Source organism: Sus scrofa, chromosome 8 (assembly GCF_054392235.1).
Source record: "Sus scrofa isolate SSC_HxYL_T2T_F1_AM1 chromosome 8, Sscrofa_HxYL_maternal_Yorkshire_Landrace_v2.0, whole genome shotgun sequence".
Lineage (NCBI taxonomy): Eukaryota > Metazoa > Chordata > Mammalia > Artiodactyla > Suidae > Sus > Sus scrofa.
Window position 1 is genome coordinate 37,686,710 of NC_139390.1, and position 25,609 is coordinate 37,712,318.

At 40.5% G+C, this 25,609-nt stretch overlaps 1 protein-coding gene across 16 annotated transcripts in view; it reads right to left on the reverse strand.

Moving 5' to 3' along the window:
- The window catches only part of CORIN (corin, serine peptidase), a 297,345-nt gene that overhangs the window by 251,402 nt on the left and 20,334 nt on the right, over positions 1 to 25,609 (reverse strand). For 14 of the 16 annotated variants that reach the window (XR_014812391.1, XR_014812389.1, XR_014812388.1 and 11 more), the window contains one exon: positions 11,845 to 11,989. Coding sequence is in view for 11 of the 16 variants with exons in the window: in XM_084971974.1 (XP_084828100.1) it covers positions 11,845 to 11,989 (145 nt within the window). In the remaining 5 variants the exon portion in view is untranslated. Of the gene's footprint in view, positions 1 to 11,844; positions 11,990 to 25,151; positions 25,281 to 25,609 lie in introns of all 16 variants that reach the window. The other 2 variants (XR_014812392.1, XM_021100575.2) reach the window with 1 other exon arrangement.

Sequence of the window (25,609 nt, forward strand, 5' to 3'; positions counted from 1 at the left end):
AGTTATTTAACCCAAGAATTCAGTTGGGATGTGACACATACACACATACCCACACACATCCACATCCGCTTCTCACTTTGGACAAGTTTAAAAAAATCTACCATCCTATGCATGTAAACGATTTTATTTTCCTATGATGTGAGTTTGAAATTAATTCTTCATCTTTCTATCTCTAGCCACATGGTAACACATTTAACTTTGCATTGTCTTTTTTACTGTTTTCTTTCTTTCTTTTTTTTTTTTTTTTTTTTTTTTTGGTCTTTTTAGGGCTGCTCCAGCAGCATGTGGAAGTTCCCAGGCTAGGGGTCAAATTGGAACTACAGCTTCCAGCCTACACCACAGTTACAGCAACGCTGGATCTGAGCCAAGTCTGCGACCTACACCACAGCTCACAGCAACGTCGGATCCCCACCCCAGTCAGCAAGGCCAGGGATCAAACCCGCATCCTCATGGATATTAGTCGGGTTCCCTAACTGCTGGAGCCACAACAGTACCTCTAACTTTGCATTTTCTGTGTGCCAGGAACGATGCATTTACTCTCTACAGAGAGTCAATTACATAATTTAGTAAGGGGTTCTTATCATCAAGATGTTTATAGATTAGTTGAGGGAGAAAGGCATGTGGCCTAAAAATACAGGCCAGGCTACAAATGCTTTGAGAATGATATGGGTAGGACAGCCTGGTGATAAAAATTAGAGAAGGAGCTGTCCTTCCTTTTGAGGAAGTCAGGAAAGGTTTCTTGGGGGAGAATGATCCTTGAAGTGAATCTTTAAACAATGATGAGGGATTTTCTAGGTCTGAGCCAAGCATTTGTGGGGAAGTGGGAGTTGTGGTGATAGGGCATGGAGAACTTTCTACATAGAATAAAGGGGGGAAATATGCAAAAGCTGAGTAGCAAGTAATTAAACATGGCTAGTACCTGGAGGACTGGCCAATGAAACAAAGTGGAAACCAGATTATGAAGGGTATTCCTGTTAAAGGTTTGGAGCTGATCTTACTGAGACAGAGAATTTTGGAAGGGTCTTAAATGGGGTGGAGGATGTCCCCTCCAGTGTGGCTGACAGCATAACGACTTGGCCTTAAATGGGATGCAATGCTAGAAAGATCACTCTGGCCACAGGGTGATGCTTAAAAGGGGCTAAGTCTAGCGGACAGTTAGAATGCTACCCCTATAGTCCAAAGTGGGAAAAGAGAAAGGCCTGACCCAAGGCAAAAGCAGTGAAAACCAAGGAGACATGTGGGAGAGAGCTTTCAGAGGCAAAATTGTGAGAGCATAACAGAAAGAGTCAGAGGTCCCTTCAAGGTTTCTGGTGTGAATTACTGGGTAAATGAAGATAATTACCCAGATAGGGTGGTATTCGTTAGTGCTAGTCATTAAATATTTCCAATTCTTTCCCATTCCACTAGGGTACATACTGGGGTTAGATTTTCTGACTTCATTCTCTGTCTCTTGACATCTTTGATGCTGGTCAAAGGGTACAAACATCTAGTTATAAGATGAATAAGTTCGGGGGATCGAATGTACAGTGTTGTGATTATAATCAGTGATATTGCATCATATACTTGTTAAAAAGAACTGCAAGGGAGTTCCCTGGTGGCCTAGCAGTTAAGGACTAGGCATTGTCACTTTGGTGGTTCAGGTTTGATCCATGGCCCAGAACTTCTGTATGCCATGGCACGGCTAAAAAAGAAAAAGAAAAAAAAGAAAAGAAAAGAAAAGAAAGAACCTCCAGTGCTCTTTTTCTTTTTCTCTGGCATAATAACCACAAGGGTTCAAGATGATGGCTGGGAGTTCCCATTGTGGCTCAGTGGAAAAGAATCTGACTAGCATCCATGAGGACGCAGGTTTGATCCTTGGCCTCGCTCAGTGGGTTAAGGATCTGCTGTTGCCATGAGCTGTGGTGTAGGTTGCAGCTGCGGCTCAGATATGGTGTGGCTGTGGCATAGGCCGGTGGCTACAGCTGCAATTTGACCCATAGCCTGGAAACTTCTATATGCCGTGGATGTGGCCTTAAAAAGACCAAAAAAAAAAAAAAAAAAGATGGCTGGTCCATCAATTTAGTCTCTGAATGACCTAAAAAAGCACAAACAACCCCCCTTGCCATCTTTTGTTGGTTTGTTTTGTCTTTTTAGGGCCACACCCACGGCATATGGAAGTTCCCAGGCTAGGGGTAGAATCGGAGCTGCAACTGCTAGCCACAGCCACAGCAATGCCAGATCCAAGCTGTGTCTGTGACCTACACCCAAGCTCACAGCAATGCCAGATCCTTAACCCACTGAGCAGGGCCAGGGATCAAACCCTAGTTTTCATGGATACTAGTCAGATTCGTTACCACTGAGCCACAAGGGGAACTCTCCCCCCTTGCCATCTTGCATGAGTGAGAAACTGATCTTTGCTGTTTTTAAACAAGTTCCTGCTGTGGCACAGGGGGTTAAGGATCCAGTGTTGCTGTGGCTATGGCAGCTATGGCTTGGATTCGATCTCTGGCCCCAGAACTTCCATATGTCAGGAGTGTGGCCAGCCCCCCACCCCACTAGTTATTATTATTACTTTTGTTATGCAGTATAGCAGATCCTGCCCTGACTGATACAGTAGATAATTGAGAATGAAAAATCAAAGTTGTTTACTTTTGGAATTATTATAAATATATTGAGTATAAAATGCCTCTAAAACATTCAAGGGGAAACAGCCTAAATCTAAAGCAATCTAAACATTTCCTCCCGAAAGCCTTCCCAGAGTCCTCCACAAAAGCACATCTTTGTGTTTCCAGAGCACACTCTGCTTATATCACAGCAAACTCAAGTGAAACCATCTGTTCTCTTATCTGCCTCCTCAAAGGCAGGAACGTATGCCTGCTTCTCAAGCTCCTTGTGGAATGCTTGGCACCAGTGTAGGTCTCAATATTTTTTGAATGCATGAGTGATGAAGTTACAGGAATTGGTGACCTCATCAAGAGAGGTATGGGTGTAAAGTGAGACAGAACTTAGCACAGACACCCAAACATTTTACTGGATAGGTAGAGAGAGATGAGCTTAAGGAGATGGAGAAAGAGCAGCCAGAAATAGAAGGAAAATCAGAAAGAATAATATCCAGGCAAAGCAGAACATTTTGGAAGAAAGTTGTAGTCAGCACTGAGCAAGATCATCTCTAGACACCACACCTAAATGGAAGGAAGCATTGTTGGCACCAACAATGGACATGCTCATTGTGAACAAAAGTAAACAGAGATAAAGCACTGGGTCTCTATCGAAAACTCTTGTTCAAACACGCGCGGCAATGTTCCCAATGCGGCACGTTCACTAGAAGGACATTGGCAGCTACGGTCAGAACAGATTTAGTAGAATGAAAAGAAGAGAAAGAGGCAAAGATCAGATTGTAGGGGGTTAAGGACTGGATGAAACACAGAAATCACCTGGGGATCTCGTTAGAAGGCAAATTCGGCAGGTCTGGGAGTGGAGGTGGGGGTGAGGTGGGATTCCAGATTCTGCATTTCACACAAACTCCTCAGAGATGCTGCTGTGGCTGGTCCACGACTACCCTCTGCCTACAAGACCACCCTTCCCAAGACTTTCGCCATTAGGTATAAACTCAGACCTGAGGAATTAAAGAAAAAATACTCTCAAGTTTGAGAACTCTATGTCGTTGAGTCTGCACAGAAGACCAGGGATATTAAAGGAATTTGGAGTTTTAAATAAGAAATATGGACTCAGGAGTTCCCGTCGTGGCGCAGTGGTTAACAAATCCCACTAGGAACTATGAGGTTGCGGGTTCCATCCCTGGCCTTGCCTCAGTGGGTTAAGGATCCGGCGTTGCCGTGAGCTGTGGTGTAAGTCGAAGATGTGGCTTGGGTCCCCGGTTGCTGTGACTCTGGCGTAGGCCGGTGGCTACAGCTCTGATTAGACTCCTAGCCTGGGAACCTCCTCCATATGCCACAGGAGTGGCCCTGGAAAAGGCAAAAAGACAATTAAAAAAAAAAAAAAAAAGGAAATGTGGACTCAGGTCATACAAAAAAAATCATAGAAAATCTCAAGGTTTTGGCATAAGGAAATAAGGATCTGGGAGGTTTTCCATTTTAAAATGATATTCAGAACACACCATTTTAAGCTAAGAAGTTAAGATCCTTATCATTCCAAATTCTTGTAAAAGCCACAAGCTGCTAAGAAATTGGCTAAGAGAAAAAGTACATTTAAGTTCAGTGATGGCCAGCTCATCCAGCATTTTTCAAGAGGAAAGTCACTTTTGCAGAGGAATATTTATTTTGGATTCAAGACAAATGGACTATTTACTGTATTTCCTATATGCTCCACTTCTATGATTTCTTTCTTCCTCATTGCATGACAAAAATAAAAAATTAATAGGCTCATATAGACTTTTCACAGAATCAGGAAAACTAAGAAGGTAACCCGAGGCGATTCTTCATAAGCTTAAGGCTAAAAAACGAAAATTTATTTTAGATGTGAATAAGTTCGTGAGCCTTTGAAACCAAGTTTTCAACAGCTGGGAAAGAAAAAGTTCTGAACTTTCTAATGAGATTTTGGGGGACCATAACTTTGGTGACATCAAACCGAAATGAAAAAAAGTTTGCAAAAATCAGTGCAGACCATATTCTAACGCACCAAATTGTAGGACTCTTGCAATAACTTCCCATTTTTTCTTCTCTCTGCCACATCCTCTACCCACTTCAACCCATTCTCCAGACAGGTGTCCAAAGCACCTGTTAACAGCCTCAACCAGATCAATCACGCCACCCCCTATTCCAATACCCTCATGGTGGAGGTCACGTTTAAAGTGCCTCGCAGAGTTCCTGCTGTGGATCAGTGGTAACGAACCTGAATAGTACCCATGAGGACGAAGGTTCAATCCCTGGACTCACCCAGTGGGTTGAGTATCCGGCATTGCTGTGAACTGTGGTGTAGGTCGCAGATGTGGCTCAGATTTGGTGTTGCTATGGCTGTGGTGTAGGCCAGCAGCTGAAGCTCTGATCTGACCCCTAGCCTGGGAACTTCCATATGCCATGGTGATTAATCAACCATATGATCAGAAAAGAAAGTCGTGGACTTGGAGAACAGACTTGTGGTTGCCAAGGGGGAGGGAGACGGGAGTGGGACAGACTGGGAGTCTGGGGTTAATAGATGCAAACTATTGCCTTTGGAATGGATAAGCAATGAGATTCTGCTGTATAACACTGGGAACTATATCTAGTCACTTGTCATGGAGCATGATGGAGGATAATATGAAAAAAAGAATGTACATATATATGTGTGACTGGGTCACTTTGCTGTACAGCAAAAACTGACAGAACACTGAAACCAACTATAATGGAAAAATAAAAATCATTTAAAAAAATCAACTGTGCGATTATTTTTTATGTGCCCTTCCCTACTGAACTAGGAAGCCCATGAGGGTAGTAGGCTTGATTCAGGGCTGTGCCCAAGGCCTACAGGATACCGCCTTGCACTTAACACTCAATGTTTGTTAGACAATGACCTGTATCAAATTTTATCCACAGTTTTATGTCTGATCAATGTTGCACAACATGTCAACATGACTTCACATTAACAGTTGCATATGTAATATGGATCTATGTTATTTATATATTTATATATAATTTAAGACGGGTATCAGTCCAAGCACTGATAAAACAGCCCATGGCACAAGTGGACTCTGGTAGTTATGGGATGGCAGTGCAACCCGGCTGCCAGTTTAGTTCTTGCAAGAGAGGAATGAGTCTCTGAAAGCAGCTCTTAGGCCGAAGCATAAAAGTCATGTGAAATTTGGCATCACACTGCAAATCCAACAGTCAGTCAACTGCATTTCTTCCGAGCTACTTTATTGGTAATTAAACCATCTATTGCAATGACTTGGTTGCAGGGATATGTGGTTGTGGATTATGGGATTATTCTCATGAGCGGTCATAGTACACAGATTTTAGTTCTTATGGATGGAGTTAAAATGAGATAAGCACATTTTGGATCAAATTTTCTGTGTAACAGAACTATTTATTAACTAGTTATATAACATTCATAATATTCATAAGCAAAATCCAATGCTTTACTCTCACAATGTATTCTGTCACCTATAAAAACACTTTCACAGGTATTTCATTTGATTATTTCATTTGACTTCCAAAACAATTCTGTGAAATGAGTATGAATTATATTCCTCATCTCACAGAGAAGGTAACACCTCTGACCAAAAGTCCCAAGACTCATAGGCGTTCCTGTCGTGGCATAGTGGTTAAAAAATCCACTGGCCTTGCTCAGTGGGTTAAGGATCCAGTGTTGCCATGAGCTATGATGTAGGTCCGAGATGAGGCTCAGATCCTGCATTGCTGTGGCTGTGGTGTAGGTCAACAGCTGTAGTTCCAATTAGACCCCCAGCCTGGGAACCTCCATATGCCGCAGGTACAGCCTTAGAAAAGACAAAAAGACAATAACAACAACAAAATAAAGTCACACAACTCATAAACAGAAAAGGAAGATCCTTAACCTACACCTCCTAATGTCGAGTGGCAAATTCTTTCCTCTATGTCACATGGCCCTTTAGTATTAGCCTGTAACTGAAGAAAGAAAAACCTAGGTATAGGAATTCCCCTGTGGCACAGCAGGTTAAGGATCTGGCATTGCCACTGCTGGGGCTTGCGTCATTGCTGTGGTACAGGTTCGATCCCTGGTTCAGGAACCTCCACATGTTGTGGTCAGAACCAAAAAAAAAAAAAAAAAATTGCACCTTTCTCATTCTTCAATTTTCCTTTCTATTTCTTTCAAACCCTGAATTTTGGCATTCCCATTGTGGCTCAGCAGGTTAAGACCCCGACTAGTATCCATGAGGATACAGGTTCAATCCCCTGCCTCACTCAGTGGGTTATGTATCCAGCATTGCCATGAGCTGTGGGGTAGGTTGCAGATGCGGCTCAAATCTGGCATTGCTGGAGCTGTAGTACAGGCCGGCAGCTGCAGCTCTGATTCAACCCCTAGTTCAGGAATCCCCATAAGCTGCAGGTGCGGCCCTAAAAGAAGAAAAAAATAATAACCTGAATCTTTAGGGTCCATATTAAACTAAACTAAACCTTTATAGCTCCAGCTGCAGTTTAAGGGGTTGAGGAGAAAAACAAATTGCTATTGCTCTTTTCTATAGCCTGCTGCTGAAACAATTATTCAGAAAGTACAACTCTCTTATCTTCAGAAGTCTTTTTTGCCATCTTGACTTTATGCAGGCAAGAAGCCCAAACAGACAAAATTAGAGACCATAGTCCATCTGTGTTTGTTAGCATAAGGCTTGTATTATCTTTTCCTAATCAATAATCCTTTCACTATTATTATCTCTTTGCTTTTTGAAGCTAGAGCTCCTGTTCTCTGCCCACAAGTGGCATTTCAGCATCCCTTAGCAACCCTTACAGACCCAGAAATAACTACCAAACCTTGAAAGAACATGGATTATAAATGCAAACTGAAGAGAAAAATTTTTAAAAGCAAGCAGAATTTAATGAGGTTTTTAAACAAATGTGGAAGATGATCGTATTGCTCATTACAACAACAAACATCTCAGTTATAAAATGGGAAATGTTTATTTGGGCGGATATTACTTAACATATCTATTATCAAAGCATCTGGTGCAGAACCTAGAAACAGAATGCTTTTCAGGCAGTGTTTGGAAAACCCCCACTTTGCAAAGGTTACCTACATATAAGCCAAAATAGCACTTAGAAATGGTTACATATGAATACACTTCTTAATCTCATATAAGTGATTTTCAAAAAAAATTCTACCCCTAGATATCAGACCAAGAGGAATGAAAACATACTGACCACACAAAAACTTATACATGAAGATTCAGAGTAACATTATTGATACCAGACAAAAGATGAAAACAAATGAAATGTCCATCAATTGATAAATGGATTTTTTAAAATGCAGTAGATCCAACATTTGGTAATAAGGAATGAAGTGTTGATACAATGAATGAACCCTGAAAATATTACAGGAAGTGAAAGAAGCCTGTCACAAAAACCACATATTATCATATGATATTCCAAAATAGGGCAATCTATAGAGACAGAAAGTAGGTTCGTGTTTACTTAAAATTGGGGCAGGGGACAGACACCAAGATGGGAGGGTGACAATGAAAAAGGGCATAGAGTTTCTTGTTGAGGTAATGAAAATGTTCCAAAATTGACTGGTGATGGTTACGCTTACCCATGAATATATTTAAAATTACTGAATCACATCCTTTACAATCCCTATCAAATTACCAAGGACATTTTTCACAGAACTCAAAAAAAATATTTTAAAGTTTGTTTGGAAGCACAAAAGACCCAGAATAGCCAAAGACATCCTGAAAAAGAAAAACGGAGCTGGAAGAATCAGGCTCCCGGACTTCAGGCTATACTACAAAGAAACAATCATCAAAACCGTGTGGTACTGGTGCAAAGACAGAAATACAGATCAGTGGAACAGGATAGAAAGCCCAGAATTCAACCCACACACCCACAGCCAACTAATCTATGACAAAGGAGGCAAGAATATACAATGGAAAAAAGACAGCCTGCTCAATAAGTGAGTCGTGCTGGGAAAACTCGACAGCCACATGTAAAAGAATGAAATTAGAACACTCTCTAACACCATACACAAAAATAAACTCCAAATGGATTAAAGACCTAGATATAAGACTATCAAACTCTTAGAGGAAAACATAGGCCAAACACTCTCCGACATTAATGACAGCAGTATCTTCTCAGAGCCACCTCTTAGAGTCACGACAGTAAAAACAAAAATAAACAAGTGGGACTTAATTAACTTCAACATTTCTACACAGCAAAGGAAACCCTAAACAAAACAAAAAGACAACTCACAGAATGGGAGAAAATCTTTGCAAATGACTCCACTGACAAGGGGTTAATCTCCAAAATTTATAAACACCTCCTACCACTCAATACCAAAAAAACAAACAACCTCATCAAAAAATGGGCAGAAGATCTAAACAGACAATTCTCCAAAGAAGACATATAGATGGCCAAAAAAACACATGAAAAGATGTTCAACATCACTCATTATTAGAGAGATGCAAATCAAAACCCCTAGGAGGTACCACCTTACACCAGCCAGAATGGCCATCGACAAAAAGTCTACAAACAATAAGTGCTGGAGAGGGTGTGGAGAAAAAGGAACCTTATTACACTGTTGGTGGAAATGTAAACTGCTGCAACCACTGTGGAAAACAGTATGGAGATTCCTCAGAAAACTAAACATAGAACTACCATTTGATCTAGCAATCCCACCCCTGGGCATCTATCCAGAGAAAACCATGACTCAAAAAGACACAAGTACTCCAATGTTCATTGCAGCTCTATTTGCAATAGCCAAGATATGGAAACACCCTAAATGTCCATTGATAGAAGAGTGGATCAAGAAGATGTGGTACATATACACAATGGAATATTACTCAGCCATTAAAATGAACAAAATGCTGGCATTTTTAGCAACATGGATGGACCTAGAAATTATCATGCTAAGTGAAGTCAGTCAAACAATGAGACACCACCATCAAATGCTATCACTGACGTGGCATCTGAAAAAAGGACACAATGAACTTCTTTGTAGAACAGATATTGACTCACAGACTTTGAAAAACGTATGGTTTCCAAATGAGACAGGTTGGGGGTGGGGGGATGCAGTGAGGGTTTGGGATGGAATACTGTAAAATTTGGTTGTGATGATTGTTGTACACCTATAAATGTAATAAAATTCATTAAGTATTTAAAATTAAATAAGTAAATAGAATAAATAAATAAAATTACTGAATCACACCTTTTAAAGGGGTGAATTGTACGTAAATTATATCTCAACAAAGCTATAAGAAAAGTTTAAATGTGGCATTCCCACTGTGGCACAGTGGGTTAAGAATCCAACAGCAGCGGCTGGGGTCACTGCAAAGGTGTAGGTTCAATCCCCAGCCTGGCGGGGACAGGGGGTTAAAGGGGCTGGCATTGCCGCAACTATGGCTTAGATTCAATTTCTGGCCTGGGAAGAACTTCCATATGCCTCAGTGTGGACATTAAAAAAAAAAGAAGAAGAAGTTTAAATGTAATAAATAAATCGACAAACCAATAAATCCAAGTAAAGCACTGTTTTAAAAGCCTTTGCTCATTGGCCTCCAAGCTCAGAGGCACTTAAAAGTGTGTTTTAAATTTATATTAGCATTCCATCCTGAGAATGAAAGGAACTATCCTTCACTATATGAGCCATTCCACACGATATTCTGAGAATGAGACTGTTAAAAATGACAGGGGTATGACTGTGGGAGATTCTACCTACAGACCCTTCCAGACATAACAACTATAATCTCTGGACAAAACACAAGACGGCAACCACTGGGAGGCCTTGGAAAGGAAACAAAAGCAGGACAAGTATGGGGGGAGGGGAGTCTTAGAAGAAGAGAGGGGCAGAGATGAGTTTCAGGGTTCGTCCTGCCTTTAGCCTGAGAGTGGACCACAGCTGGTACCCACGTGGGGCAGAGCGATTAAAACCCCAATAGAAAACGAACAGTCTTCCTGGGCTGAGGCACCATCTGTCTGTGCTCTTCTTACTTGTCACCCTGTGACCTCTGACATGTCTTTGTGCCCTGGGCTTCTGTGAGACTCGGCATTTCCAGGTTCCCTTCCTTCTCCTCTGATCATTCTTCCGGTATCTCTCACTCCTTCCTCTTTCTTTGTTTCCCCTAAAACCTGCATCTCCCAGGGCTTTGCCCTTCACTTTTCATCAGTATACTCTCTCCTCATAGTTCACCTACTCTTGTTGCTACCTCTGAGTTTCTCCTTCATAATTACAGCCAGGCTCCCTTCTCAGCTCCCCTCCAGCATAGTTCTAGCTTCAGACCAGTAACAGTGGGGTGGGAGTTAAATTCTCAGCACAGAAGTCAAAAATCAAAAAAATAAATAAAAAAATCAAAAATCAAAAAGAAAAAAAAATAGACTCACAATTGCCCTTGAAATTCCCTCAGGAAGCTAAGGTGTTGGAGTTCTCCTATTCCTCCTTTTCTTGGCCCAGCCTGCACTGTTGAATTTGCTCAATATAAATGCACTTAAACTACAGTTCCACTGCAACTGGTTGTCCCACAGGTACCTCCAATTTGATGTATTCAAACTGAATTTCTAGCCTGCACCCTCTCCATCTACCTGCCTCCCACTCCTCCACCTTTACTTCCCACATTAACAGATGCCACCAAAATCAGCCTGGTTGCCCAAATCAGAAATCTAAGGTCAACCTTGACTCTTCCTTCTCCCTCGCCAAAATCCAATCAGTCTTGATTTCTACTGATTTGAATGCACCAAAAGCCTTCATTCAAGCCCTCAGCATCTTTTTCTTAGACTATACCCAGTCCCCAAACTGGTCTCCTTGCCTTCATTTCTTTCTGCCCCCTGTAGTATATCCAGGTCTGCTGTCTTTTCGGCAACACAACTATGATCAAATTTCTCCCCACTTGGAAAGATCCTCTAATGATAAGCCACCACCCACGGCAGCAGAAATCACTCTTAAAAACCATGCTAATTTTGTGGCTGCCCAGGGGAGGGAGTGGGAGGGATCAGGAGCTTGGGGTTAATAGATGCAAACTATTGCTCTTGGAATGGATTTACAATGAGATCCTGCTGTGTAGCACTGAGAACTATGTCTAGATACTTACATCGCACACAACAATGGGAGGAAAAAGTATGTATACATGTATGTGTAACTTGATCCCCATGCTGTACAACGGAAAAATAAAATAAAATAAAATAAATAATAATGAAAAAAAAAACATGCTAATTTTAACTTCATTTTTTTTCCCTTAATAATGGCAACACTCACCAACAAAGGAGAGCAGGATCACCAGCAGGACAATGAGGGCACAGATACATGGAATCAGGACCAGCAATAGGAAACGCAGAATATTAACAGTCGCCAGCTTCTGAGAGCAGCCATCACCCATGTTACTGGCATCAGCTCCCAAGACCTGAAGTAGAAGAGGAAAATGAAACATGGTTTTAATATTACAAAGCAACTCACTACACGGTATGACATTTTAGATACAGCTGTCCATTTAGAGCAGCAGCATTCCTAGGAGATTTTACTCTGTGTATTTTAGGGCATGAAATGAGCTTAGTCACCAAATCACACTAACAAACGAATGCATAAATGTACAAACCACATTCAGGGCAGAGCAAAACATCTATTTCCAAAATGTTTTTCAGGAGTATACAAATTTATAATGATACGCCATCTGGATTTTTTTAAGCATATTTGCCACTTGGTATTAATCCAAAGGGCTATCTATGCATTTCCACAGCAAGAACTCACCTTGGCCTAGGGTTCTAAGCAAAGATTGCCTAATACAACATTAAAATATTGGTGAGTAGCTGTAGACAGAACATTATCCAGACTTCATTCGTGTTTGTCTCATTAGCCCTAATGCAAATCTGCATAAATCGGAATACGTTTTTAACGATTAATAACTCAGGATGGAAGATTACTGACGACGTATTTAGTGGCAAGTTGAACGATGAAAAAGAGCCTATTCTGTTAGCCACTGACAATCTCTAAGGATGTCTTCCGCTGTCACACCACCCCTGCAGCCCATTTATTTGTGAGAAAGATAAGGAGCAACAGAGATGGTTCAATAAGATACAGGTCTTATCTTCAAATACTTTAAGTTTTGCTCAGTTCAAGCTCTTGCCCGAAATGATTTATTGCAAATGGCTTAAGGCAGTAACTTTTCCACAAGAGATGGAATTAAGAATGATTTGAGTCACTCTGAGCAACTCTTATGATCCCATTAATGAAGAGGTGGCTCATGGTTTCTCTCTTGGACTACTGAGTCTCCTTGCATTTCCTTCTCTGACAGTTTCAGAACTTGAACTATAACCTTGGTGTACCTGCTTCCTGCATCTCTCTTGAGTCCAGAACTCCCTTTCAAGTTAGATCATATACTTCCGATGCCTAGTGCTTAGCAGCATCTCTTCTCAGCATGTCCAAAACCAAATGAATCTCCCTCTCTGTCCCTACGTTCAAGCTAGTTCTCCTCCTGACTTCCATATTTGTGTTAAAAAAACTCCAATAACCTGGAGACTCCTCACTTCTCCATCAACCCCCCATGCCATTCATTACCAGGTTTGGTGGGCTCATCTCCTATAAGAAATATCTAATTTTAAATAATGAATGACCTTTGAGAAAGACCCTTATCATAATCTAGAAGTGGTTCTAACAGATGGTCCTGTACTGGATCCTTTCTGGTACATAACCAGTGCCTGATAAATTCCCATGGATAAAAAGTCAACTTTGATGGGTTTACTGAACCACAAGGCATATATGATTCTCCATTTCTGCTTCATTCCCCCTACATCAAAATCAATTCTTGTTCACTAACACACACTGCAAGCAGTTTCACTATATATGTCATCACATCACTATATGCTGTGATGCGATAACATCAAAAATTCTCTCTGAGAGACATTACTTGAAAGAATGTACGCTGTTAGCTTGAGAATGGCTTGATTTCCTAGACTAATGTCCTTACTGACCCATTTCCTCTGCACCTCGAATGGTGCACCATCATTCAGAGTTAATTTATAATTTTTTCCTGCAAGATGAAATGGCACCATGTTGGAAGAGGTCTTGGAAAGGACAGGACCCACCAATGGACCTGCAAGCTGGACTTGGGCAATCAGAGGCACCTCACCCCCCTCTTCAGCCCTTGTGATAAAAGTTACGCCCGCCCACCATTCCCACAGCCAAAGCCATTTTCAAGGACGAAGCCTTGAGAAAGTAATGGGCTGTTGAGACCATCTGGTATGCATGACTGAATCCCATTAAGGCTTCTATATAACCTCTTAAGGTTCTGGCAGGCGTGGAGATCTAATCACCTTGCAGCCACCCAAGACAAAACTTGCATGTAAGTTCCCTTCCTTGTTAAAAGCATCACCTAACCAATCTGGAGTGATCAGCCTCCTTCTTCAGTCTCTCCTTTCCCTCTGTATATGGGGGCTAGTTTCAGATTTCACCCAATGTGAACTAACACAATGACACAATATAAGACTGCTCACTATAGCACATTGATTATAAATCCAGCATTGGGTGGGCGGTGCCCTAAGAATCTTAGAGATAACATTTACCTGTGAAAGACCAGTGTGGGGCTGTGGCTCAGCAAAGACAGCAGCGGAACTGACATATTTACTTCGTTTATTCAACATTAATTACTGAACACCTACTAATTATAATAAGCATGCTGAGGATATAATAATGATTTAAAACCAAGTGTCCTGTCAAAGCTCAGTCTTATGGGAGAGTAAGATATGCACATAAATAATATAACTACATTTCAAGGTAGCAAATGATAAGCACCATGAGACTTATGGGAATTCGAAAGACAGGGATACAATTTCTTACTGGAGGACCAGGTAGCACATTGCAGAGAACTAGCACTTGAACTAGATATGATTCTAAGAAAAGCACCCCTGAAAAGCCCAGTTATAGTTTAAAAGAGTGGCAAAATACATCCAAAGAGGTAAGGAGTTATGAGCTTTCTTTGGCTTCTACAACAATGGAAAAGATTTATTAAGATGGCCCAGGAGTATTACAGGGATAATTGTCTTGGGTGGCAATTTTTTTTTTGGTCTTTTTTTGCCATTTCTTGGGCCACTCCCATGGCATATGGAGGTTCCCAGGCCAGGGCTTGAATCGGAGCCATAGCCACTGGCCTATGCCAGAGCCACAGCAACACGGGATCCCAGCCACATCTGCAACCTACACCACAGCTCACGGCAATGCCGGATCCTTAACCTACTGAACAAGGCCAGGGCTCAAACCCACACCCTCATGGTTCCTATATGGATCTGTTGACCACTGAGCCACAACGGGGATTCCTGGGTGGCAATTTTACAGTGGCCTCAACGCTCCCTAGAATCCTATGGCCAAATAAATATATCCAATTTAGTATTTACAAGAAAAAATCAGTAGGAAAACTCCTAGAGGTTCATTTTAATATCTCATGTAAGTATATCAACAAGTACTTGACCTCCAGAAACCATATTCATGATTAAAGCAAATGTTTTCTTCATTGACTAGGAAATCGCTTGCTTTGCTGAAGGGAACAAGAAGAAACCCTTAGAAGAAATTCAGAACTAAGAAATACTTAGAAGAAATCACAGCACTTTCCTCGAGTGCATAACTTTTCTCTTGGGCTCACAGCCACTTAGGACCATGGCTGTAAATGCTACATTATCATTTGAGGTTATTATTATTAATTATTATTATTATTATTATTTGAGGTTCCTCTGGGTAAAATGCAACTCTCAGACTTTACTGTTGAGTGAATAATGCAAGATGAGATAAACTTCCCGAGCTTTGTTTCAGTGGACCCAACAACCCTTACTCCAGAAGGCACCTTCTTCCAGAATCTACCTTCCACATACTTGAACGTGTAAGCTCAACTTAGACACAGAATTCCATGGTGCAGACAGGGAGCAATGCATCTGACCTGCACATATTTTAATCCTGTTGGTGAAAACTCACTTCTTGTACCTTAAGAATGACACTGATTTTATTGGCTTATATAACACATATGGATATAATCTAACTAACTGAGACATCTTTTTGAGTCCGTGCTTCCATTGAGAGGCCTTCTCATCCCTCTTTTCTACATCCTTAACTCTACTGCCTCCCAGGTTATCAATACAACTACTTCCATGACAGCCACTCTCTTGACTCTTTCAGGACCTCCTGTCCATGGATCCTACTGTCTTCTTTCAGTCTATCGACTCTCTCCTTTCTTCATTTCCCTACATATCTTCTTTAGACTCTTTGGACCATTATTCAGTGATACTCTTGCTAATGCCCCAAACCCTCTTACCCCTCTGGATTTTCTTCTCATCCATCATGTAAAAGCCAACACCAGAAGAAGCCAACAATCTTTTCACCCTATATCTACACTTAGACTGTTGAATGTGGCTGTAAAAAGTTACCCAACAGGACTACGTGATTGCTAATTTAAAGTCTCTTCTCCATTCTCCTCAAACTACCTTCAGGAAAAGAATAAATTAGTTCTTGTTAAATCACTATAACTCAGAACTTTCTATCACTTGCAGCTAAAACAATTCTAACTAGACTATGCCATTTATCACTTTCTGCTTTGGACCACGGTCATGTGTGTACATACTAGGATTACTAAACTATAATCTCAGGAAGTAAAGATTCATGTTTAATTCATTCAACAAATAGTTATATCATATCCCCAGAAATTATTTTTTATCCCTTAGACAACTAACCAGTGCCTGTAATATAGTAGGATCAAAATAGGTATATATTGTCTCAATTAAATAAATGACTCACAATTAATGGCCAGCAAAATTTCTCAAGCAAAGTTTTAGATTTTTTGATATACATGCTTTTGAGGGAAGGGGGGGAAGCTATTAAAACTTATCTTTAAATACATACAGACATCTAGGCTTTTCATACTGAGTAGTATAACCATCAAAATTTGTTTACTTTTGGCCAAAATTAACAGCAACTCATTGCCGTCACAGTGGATGATCTGCTAATCAGACGCTCGATGCCTTTCATATGTGGTCAATCAGGATAAATTCAAACTGACAACTTTGTAAATTACAAATTAGAAATTTTCAATTACAAATCACTATATAGAGAGTGACAGCCAAAATGTTTTCAAAAAGGGATTAATAGGAAGCAAACAACAAAGAGGAAGCTTGGTCGAAACACAGGCAATCATCTTTGCCATCCCTTCAGAGACCCCACATTCTCTACCTACATCAGCAATCTCCATCAGCAATCTCCTCACGGTCCCCTTCTAAATCCCAGACCACAGCCCAAGTGGTCTTTTCCAAATGCTCATTTGGATGTGTCACCTCTCTGCTTAAAACCCTCCTGAGACTTTAAAGACAAAGACTGACGTCCTTAACTGGTGAAGAAGACAGTGCTTCTCAGACTTTGACGTGTATGTGGATCATGTGGGGACTGGGATGGGGCTTGAGATTCTTACCAGCTCCCAGCTGATGCTGATGCTGGTGGTGTGAGGACCACACTTTGAGCAGTGGGACCTGGAGGCCGTCTAGGTCTGCCCCACCTAAATCAGGCTCATTGTACACCACTAATGCTTACCACTTCTCTCCACTCTGGTCACCTGCCTCTTCCTAGTGCCCCATAAGCACTCTCTGCCTGGATGGGCCTCCCTCCAAGCCCCATCCTGCCAGAACATGACCTATGACTAGTTCCAGTCCTTCTGCCCTTTATACCAGTTATGATTTACATGTACTCATGACGTTCTTAGATTATGTTAGTTATTCCTGCTAGACTGTAGGCTCCAAGAGGTCAGGGACCATGTTGGGTTTTGCTTTCCATTGTAGCCCCAGTATTTTGAAAAGGGCCTGGCTCATTGTAATCACTCCATAAAACAATGAACCAATAAACTCTTCAGACAATGGGAGGACATATTTAGAAGAGTCTTAGAAACACAAGGAATTGAATGCTTTTCCTTGTGTGAATAGCTGTTACAGTCCTAATAATTATATTAATAAGAACAACACAGCCAGAAACCCATTAAGCATTTCCTGTGAGCCAGATACCACTCTGAATGTGCTGTACATGAAACTGCTCAAAACAGTTCTATTGAGTGGATACAATTACCATACCCATTTACAGATGGGGAATTTGAGACTCTTGTGAGTAATTTAATTAAAATAATTCCAGCTCATCAACAAAAAACATAGACTCTAATGCAATTCCTTTTTCTGAAACCCAGTCAGTGATTAGAGATCTCAGGATTTTTAATTTGACTTGAATTCTAGACCATAGCTCCCTGGAACACACCATCTACTCTGCAGCTCTATCCCTTCAAAGACACACTAAAATACTACACTTTCCCCCACGGAGTCATACAGGACTGATGGGATACCCTCCAACCTATAAAGGACCAGATCTCGTAGCCTCATCGTAAGAGTTTCAAAACCATCCACTTCTCAGTAAAGCTGCCACTGAGAGGTAAGAAGTAGACTTTGTCCTAAGTCTTCACATTTCTGCCCCTCCTCCCAGGTCAGGCATGATCTAGTGCAGGGGGACCGCCTCACTGTGGCTGGACAATAAGAGTGATGTTTTAGAAAGGCCCTGTGTGTGAGATTTCTTTTCTTTCTAGAGCTCACATTTCAAGACTATCTTAAAAGCCTTCACCTAATTACCTAATAAAGCCATAATTATATGGAATCTTTTTTTTTTTTTTTTTTTTAGGGCTGAACTTGTGGCATATGGAAGTTCCCAGGCTAAGGGTCAAATTGGAGCTACAGCTGCTGGCCTACAGCACAGCAACAGCAATGCCAGATCTGATCCTCATACTGCGACCTGCACCACAGCTCACAGCAACACCAGATCCTTAACCCACTGAGCAACGCCTGGGATTGTTGAATCCACATCCTCATGGATACTAGTTGGGTTCGTTACCAGTGAGCCACATGGGAACTCCCCTAGAATCTTTAATTAGAAAAGTTTCCTGTTCTCTGTCTTTTGGAGAAATGGAAATGATAAGGAAATACACAGATGATGAAGAATTAAATTTATAAAACACTGCCCAAGAATGACATGGAATTAAAGAAAATACAGAATCTTCTATAACTTCCATAGCTTCAAATGTTTTACCCTGAGAATGACATGCAAGTATTGGCCCTGATCATCAGTTAAGATGTGGATTTTGGAGTTCCCATTGCGGCTTAGCAGAAACAAATCTGACTAGGAACCAGGAGGTCTCAGGTTCGATCCATGGCCTCACTCAGTGGGTTAAGGATCCCATGAGCTGTGGCACAGGTCACAGATGCAGCTTGGATCTGGCATTGCTGTGGCTGTGGTGTAGGCTGGCAGTTGTAGCTCCCATTGGACCCCTAGCCTGGGAGCCTCCATGTACTGCAGGAGCGGCCCTGAAAAGACAAAAGACATATACACACACATTAAAAAAAAAGATGTGGATTTCATTCTGCTTAATATACTATGAGTGTAAGAAAAGTCATTTTCATTAGTAAAGACTGAAGTATAAAGGAGGTTCAAGTTTACATTTAATACATTGAAAATCTAATTAACAACAACAACAACAAAAACCCAAAACCCTATTCCTTGACCATTCCAAAGTTTTGGGAAACATATGCCATTTGGGTCTACAATAAAGAGCTCTGAAAGTTATAATATTCACTAATGATAAAATCTACAAAGAGATTAACATCGACTTACTACTTTTAAGGTACTATATCAGACACAGAGATATGTTTTGTTTCATTTTGTTTTTTGGCCTCACTGGTAGCATGTGGGAGTTCCCGGGACAGGGATAGAACCCACACCCAGCAACGACCTGAGCCATTTCAGTGACGACACTAGATCTTTAATCCAGGGGAACACAAAGGAACTTCAGCTATGTTGATGTTTTTATTTCAAATAGGATTTGTCTACATTACAACCAAAGATTAGACCAACTTGAAGTTGCATATACACTGTTTCTGATCAACAGAATATTTTGAAATGTGAAGGTTAATTCTATCTTTGTAATGTGATACTAAAGTAGGGATTTTCTGAAATATAAAAATGATTATATTCTTAAACACAATTATGAAATTATGTAGACTTAGTTAACACAGGATGGTTGGGTAACACAATCTGTGAATTTCAGGGACACAAATACTACAACCCAGAGGTTGTCTTAATCCATATGTCAATCTGGTGGATACAGTAAAAACTCTATTCATTGGTTGGAAGTTTATGATATGATGGAGTCAAAATATGAAAATATTCTTAAAGCAAAATGAGAGTGCCCATTTTAATGGGTACGACTTATGCAAAATTATGGCAGAATTCAGTGACCATCAGTCCTCCTACAAAGATGTGCTTACAATGTTAAAAAATGATTCAGAAAGATTCATCCAAAATCAACACAACGTATTGGTTGGAGACTTCTTTAGCTCCTCGTGCTTTGGGTGATGGTGAACTGCAAATGTCTTTGCACTTTGCTGTTTCAGTGGAGCAGAGAACAGCCTGCAATGAGGACAAGCTCATTCCAGCTGGTGTAGCCTGAACAGGACCCAGAGACGTCCTCTAAACTCTTTGGGGATATTACGCTGTCACATATTAATAGACTCACAGTCCAAAAAAAAAGCAGACACTAAGGCTCCACTTGCTGATAAATAATCAGCTTGGAACACTGTCCTGCACACAACCATCACCTTCACAGTATGTTCTGAATTGCTTTTTCAGTATTAGAGATGGAGTTTCTCCAACCTACCTCCACTCTCTGTCCACTGAGTAAGCATGGACCCATGTTACCCCCTTGGTTAAGAAGAACATCTGCTAGATTTTTTTTCCTTTCTGTTCTCAGTAAACTGTGAATGCACTCCTTCCATGAATTAAAAGTAGCCTCATTGAATAAGAGATCAGCGATTTAGCTACTTCTTAAACCAGGCATCTGTTAGTTCTCAATCATACCAGCTCCCACTCTACCAATAAGCAAAATGCCTCCAAAATCATCCATCAGTGAATGATGCCAAACCCAAATGTCCTTTGTTGTGATGTTTGTTTTTAATGTCCCAAGAGGTATGGAGAACAAGCATCTGGTTTTCAGTTAAGTCTTTTCATCTCATTTTCTGGCACTTAATTGAAGTGTACAAAGTTCAAAAAACTCATGTACTCTTTCAAAATGAAAATTACTCAATTCACACCAGAACATAGGTTCTGTAAGCCAATCCTGTCCACATTTTCTCCTTTGAAAATTAACATAATAACAACAAGCAGCAGATTGTCCTCCCCTAAGTTTCCTATTCACACATCTAGAATGCTTGTTCAATATGGAGACTAGATACTGACAAAATATTTCTCTCGTCAAGAAGACCAGGTAATAATAATTCAATATCCCAGCAACACATCAATTTTGTGTTTCTGTTTTGAGCATAGCATTGTTTAGTCAAAGTCTAAGGTATGAGAAAGAAGACTAGAATGCTTCAGAAGCAATTCTGCAATACTGTATCCACCACCAAAAATCATACAAAACCATCGCCCTGTCCCAACCATACCTTCATAGCTGCAAATAAGGGATAAAAAATATCTTGCTTCAACCACAAATATTCCAACAATAAAATGAAAGTGACAAGTCAAAACAAAAGAAAAAGAATGGTAATAACAATGTTTCAGGTTGAGAAAGTTTTAAGAGTCCTGTAGGTAGAATTTTCAATTGTTCCCTGGAGGAAAAGTTACAACTTTTGTTCAAGTGAGGAGATGCTTTCAAAGGCAAGGAGAATATTTTAAGGTAAATCCCATTTCTTCAGAGGCAGGTGGGATGGTCAGATTTCTGTGATAGTTACTAGAGATGACCTTGGAAAGAAACAGCAGGTTTCTTTCTCCTCATCCAGACAAAGTAGATAAATAAGACCCTTCATCCTTTTTTGAGATGACTTTGCCCCCAATATCAACTATGTCAATGTTATCATTTTACAGCAGACACAAGTCTTGAACTAATAAAAGATTCCTTTTAAGACATACAATATCAGAACTCTTTCTGCATATACTGGTGAGTCTTAAAGGTCATTTTTATTTAAAGTGTATTTTTGAAACAATGGAGACTGTCGTGGTGGGGGGCAGGGAAGGTTGGGTCAGCTATCCCCAGGGAAATTAAATATTTGACATTTACTCATTAAAATTTTTTGAATTTCACATGCTGATTATAAGTTACTACATTTCTAAGGAAGCTATGGCATAACCCAGAGGAGCCTCAACAGATTTCCCAATGAGGCCAAACCTATTTTTCATGTAGCACTTAAGGAAGTTGTTGAATTTGTGCAAATCTTAGAAACATAATTGACTCACTGATCCAATAACAATGGAAATGTTGTGACTTTCAAAAATTGAAATAGATTAGCAAAGTGAGCAGAGAACAAAAATACTTTCTACAGCTGAAAATAATCAGCAAATGCATACGAGACAAAATGGATTTTATGCTCTAAAACAATTCATTTCAGGCATTTCAATGCAAAGTAAAACATAAACAGATGTTGAAAACAGTTAACCTACTGAACCTACCTGCTGAAAGGAATCCTACAGTTAAAAAAAAAAAAGTAAGGATTTTATGTGTTAGATGAAGGAGCAATATCTTTCTAAATGCCTGGAGCAAAAGGGTGGATTCCAAACCTAACATTCATCATATGCTTTGCTCTATTTCATGAATATTCTAGGTGGAAAATATAGAGACCTTCTGTGTTGAGGTTTCCATTTCAAAACATGTCTATATTTTTTACATGTTAAAAATCTCATTAATTAGGTTTATTCCACTCATGCTTATTGAGCACCTATTCCATGCACAGCTGGGCTATGGGGATATAAAGATGAGAAAGACAGCCTTGCCCTCCAGGAGTTGACAGGCTACCTCCTGGTACAAAACCTCACCGGCAACTTCATCTCCAAAGAAGACATACAGATGGCCAAAAAGCACATTAAAAGATGTTCAACACCACTAATTATTAGAGCAATGCAAACCAAAACTACAATGAGATATCACCTCACACGGGTCAGAACGGCCATCAACAGAAAGTCTACAAACAATAAATGCCAGAGAGGGTGTGGAGTTTACGTTCCCACCTATACTTTTGGTGGGAATGTAAACTGATGGAAACAATATGGAGATCAGTATTGAGATTCCTCAAAAAATTAAAACTAGACCTACCCTAAGATGTAGCAATCATACTCTTGGGCATATATCTGGAGGAAACCATAATTGGAAAAGATACATTGCATCATTATTTATAAAGCCAAGTCATGGAAGCAACCTAAATATCTATCAACAGATGAATGGACAAAGATGTGGTACATATATACAATGCACTATTATTCAGACATTTAAAAAGAATGAAATAATGCCATTTGCAGCAACATGGATGGACCTAGAGATTATTATACTGAGTAAAGTTAGACAGTTAAAGACAAACATCATATGATATCACTCATATGTGACTTTTTAAAAATGATACAAATGAACTTATTTACAAAACAGAAACAGACTCACAAACTTTGAAAACAAACTTATGATTACCAAAGGGGCAGGGTGAAGGGGTAGGGATGGATTGGGCATTTGGGATTGGCAATGCAAACGTCTGTGTATGGAATGGATGGCCACTGGGGACCTGATATATAGCGCAGGGAGATATAATCAATGTTTTGTGATAACCTATATGGGAATGAATATGGACATGTGTGTGTGTGCGTGTATATATATATATATATGGCTGAATAATTCTAATGTATAGCAGAAATTAACACAACATTGTAAATCAACAATACTTCAATTAAAAAAAAAACCTATAACAGAACAGTAACACAGGTGTGCAGAAAGGACAAAAAGTCAACCACCGGGACAGGGAAAGTAGGACACACTCAGTGAGCTTGTTATGTTCCAAAGAAAATATAAATTTTGACATTGCACCAAGATAAAACAACAATATTTCTTGCGCATTCATTCCCATGGGTCTCAAAACACATGTGTTGGTTGATAGAGGAGGGAGGCCAAAGGGAAACATCACTGACATTTGGAGAAGGATGGTTTTTCACTGATGGGACCCTCTCACATAAGGTAGGACTTCTGGCATCCCTGACCACCCCCAAACACCAGCAGTAAATGTCCCTGTGCCCAGACACTGTGACGACTAACAGGTCCTCTGTTATTTCCACCTGTCCCCAAGGGTAGGACCTTTCTTGGCTGAGAAGCACTTGGGCAGTTCAGCAAGCATCTATTGAACACAGACTGCATGGTCAGCTCTATGCTCAGGATGCAAGACACAATCCTAAGTAAGCAACCTCTTCCCACACACTATAGGCATGAACTTACATTAGGTCTTAAACACTGAGAACATACGCCTCTTCTCCACAGAAAGACAGTATGTTTTTGGAGATCAAATACTATGTCTTTTTTTTTGTTTTAATGGCCACACTAGCGACTCATGAAAGTTCCCAGGCTAAGGGTCAAATCAGAGCTGCAGCTGCTGGCCTCCACCACAGCCACAGCCACAGCAATGCAGGATCTGAGCCACATCTGCGACCTACACCACAGCTCATGGCAATGCCAGATCCTTAACCCACTGAGCAAGGCCAGAGGTTGAATCTGTGTCCTCATGGATCCTAGTTGAGTTTGTTAATCGCTAAGCCACTAAGGGAACTCCCAAACACTATGTCTTGTAATTGTGACTATCACCCTACCTCGCACATGAAAGAGCACAGAATTTTAACATCAACATCAATCAATCAACATCAAAGAGGTATAATTTATTAGGTCTTCAAAACCTAACACATGCTCCAGTGAACCAGGAATTTTGAGGAAGAGTAAGGTATATTTGGGGATATATACTCATGGGGTGACTATTTCTTGGGTAGGCAGCACATGAGTCTTTAAAGATTTGGTGGACTTGTACCAAGCTTAGCCCATGTGGATTTTAGACTTTGGACAATCTCTGTGGCCTCTATCTCAAGCTACCCAGGTGTAGCTTGGCTCAATGATTCAGGTAAGGCTGAGGTACCAAAACTTTATAGTTCCTGGAGGTGAGCAGAACAAAATGTGCTGCCTGGAACTACAAAACAACAGAGATCCATGAGTTCTCCTGGTGTAGATGTAAATTTCTAGTTTTTATTACTTGTGTTTGAGAATAGGTATTGAAGAAAGGCTGCCCCAAATTCCATGCTCTCTTATGCTGTTTTAAATTGCATTCAGGCAGTTCCCGTTGTGGCTTAGCAGTAATGAAGCTGACTAGTATCCATGAGGATTCGGGTTCAATCCCTGGCCTCGCTCAGTGGGTCAGGGATCCAGCATTGCTATGAGCTGTGGTGTAGGTCACAGATGCGGCTCAGATCCTGCATTGTTGTGGCTGTGGCAGAGGCCAGCAGCTGCAGCTCTGATTTGACCCCTAGCCTGGGAATTTCCATATGCTTCAGATGCAGCCTTAAGAAGACAAAAGAAATCCTATCATTAAATTGCACTAATTGCATATGCCACAGGTGCAGCCCTAAAAAAACAAACAAACAAAAAAAAAAACCCATCGTTAAATTGCATTCAGGTCCATGGAAGGAAATTAACAACCAACACCTCATGCATGAGGCTCACTCACAAGTTTTGAAGGTTCTCCATCACGTGGACCCAATTCACTCTAAGTTGTTAATTAAATAACTCTGGTGCTGGTTCTAGATTTTGAGAGGTCTATTTCATGGATTTGGTCAGGGAAAGGTGGTTGGATTTACTACAAAAAAGAAAAAGAAAAAAAGAAAAAGAAATGTAAGCCTTGATCATGTTGTATTCCATCTTCTTGGGGTAAAGCAAGAACACAACTCAATAAAAACTTTCTCAAATTTAGAGCTAAAAAGGCAATTCAAAAGGCCTGTGCAACAGAACATTCTGTCTCTCCAGGAGTGGTTTAACTCAGGAAGTCAAAGGAGATGTGGGATAGTTTGAAAAAGTAAACTTCAGTATTATCTTCAGAGTTACAAATTGATGATGCTGAATAAAGAGACAGATTTCCTTAAGAGAAAGACTGAGCTTTGAACTGACAGGCTGAACAGATAGGAAGGA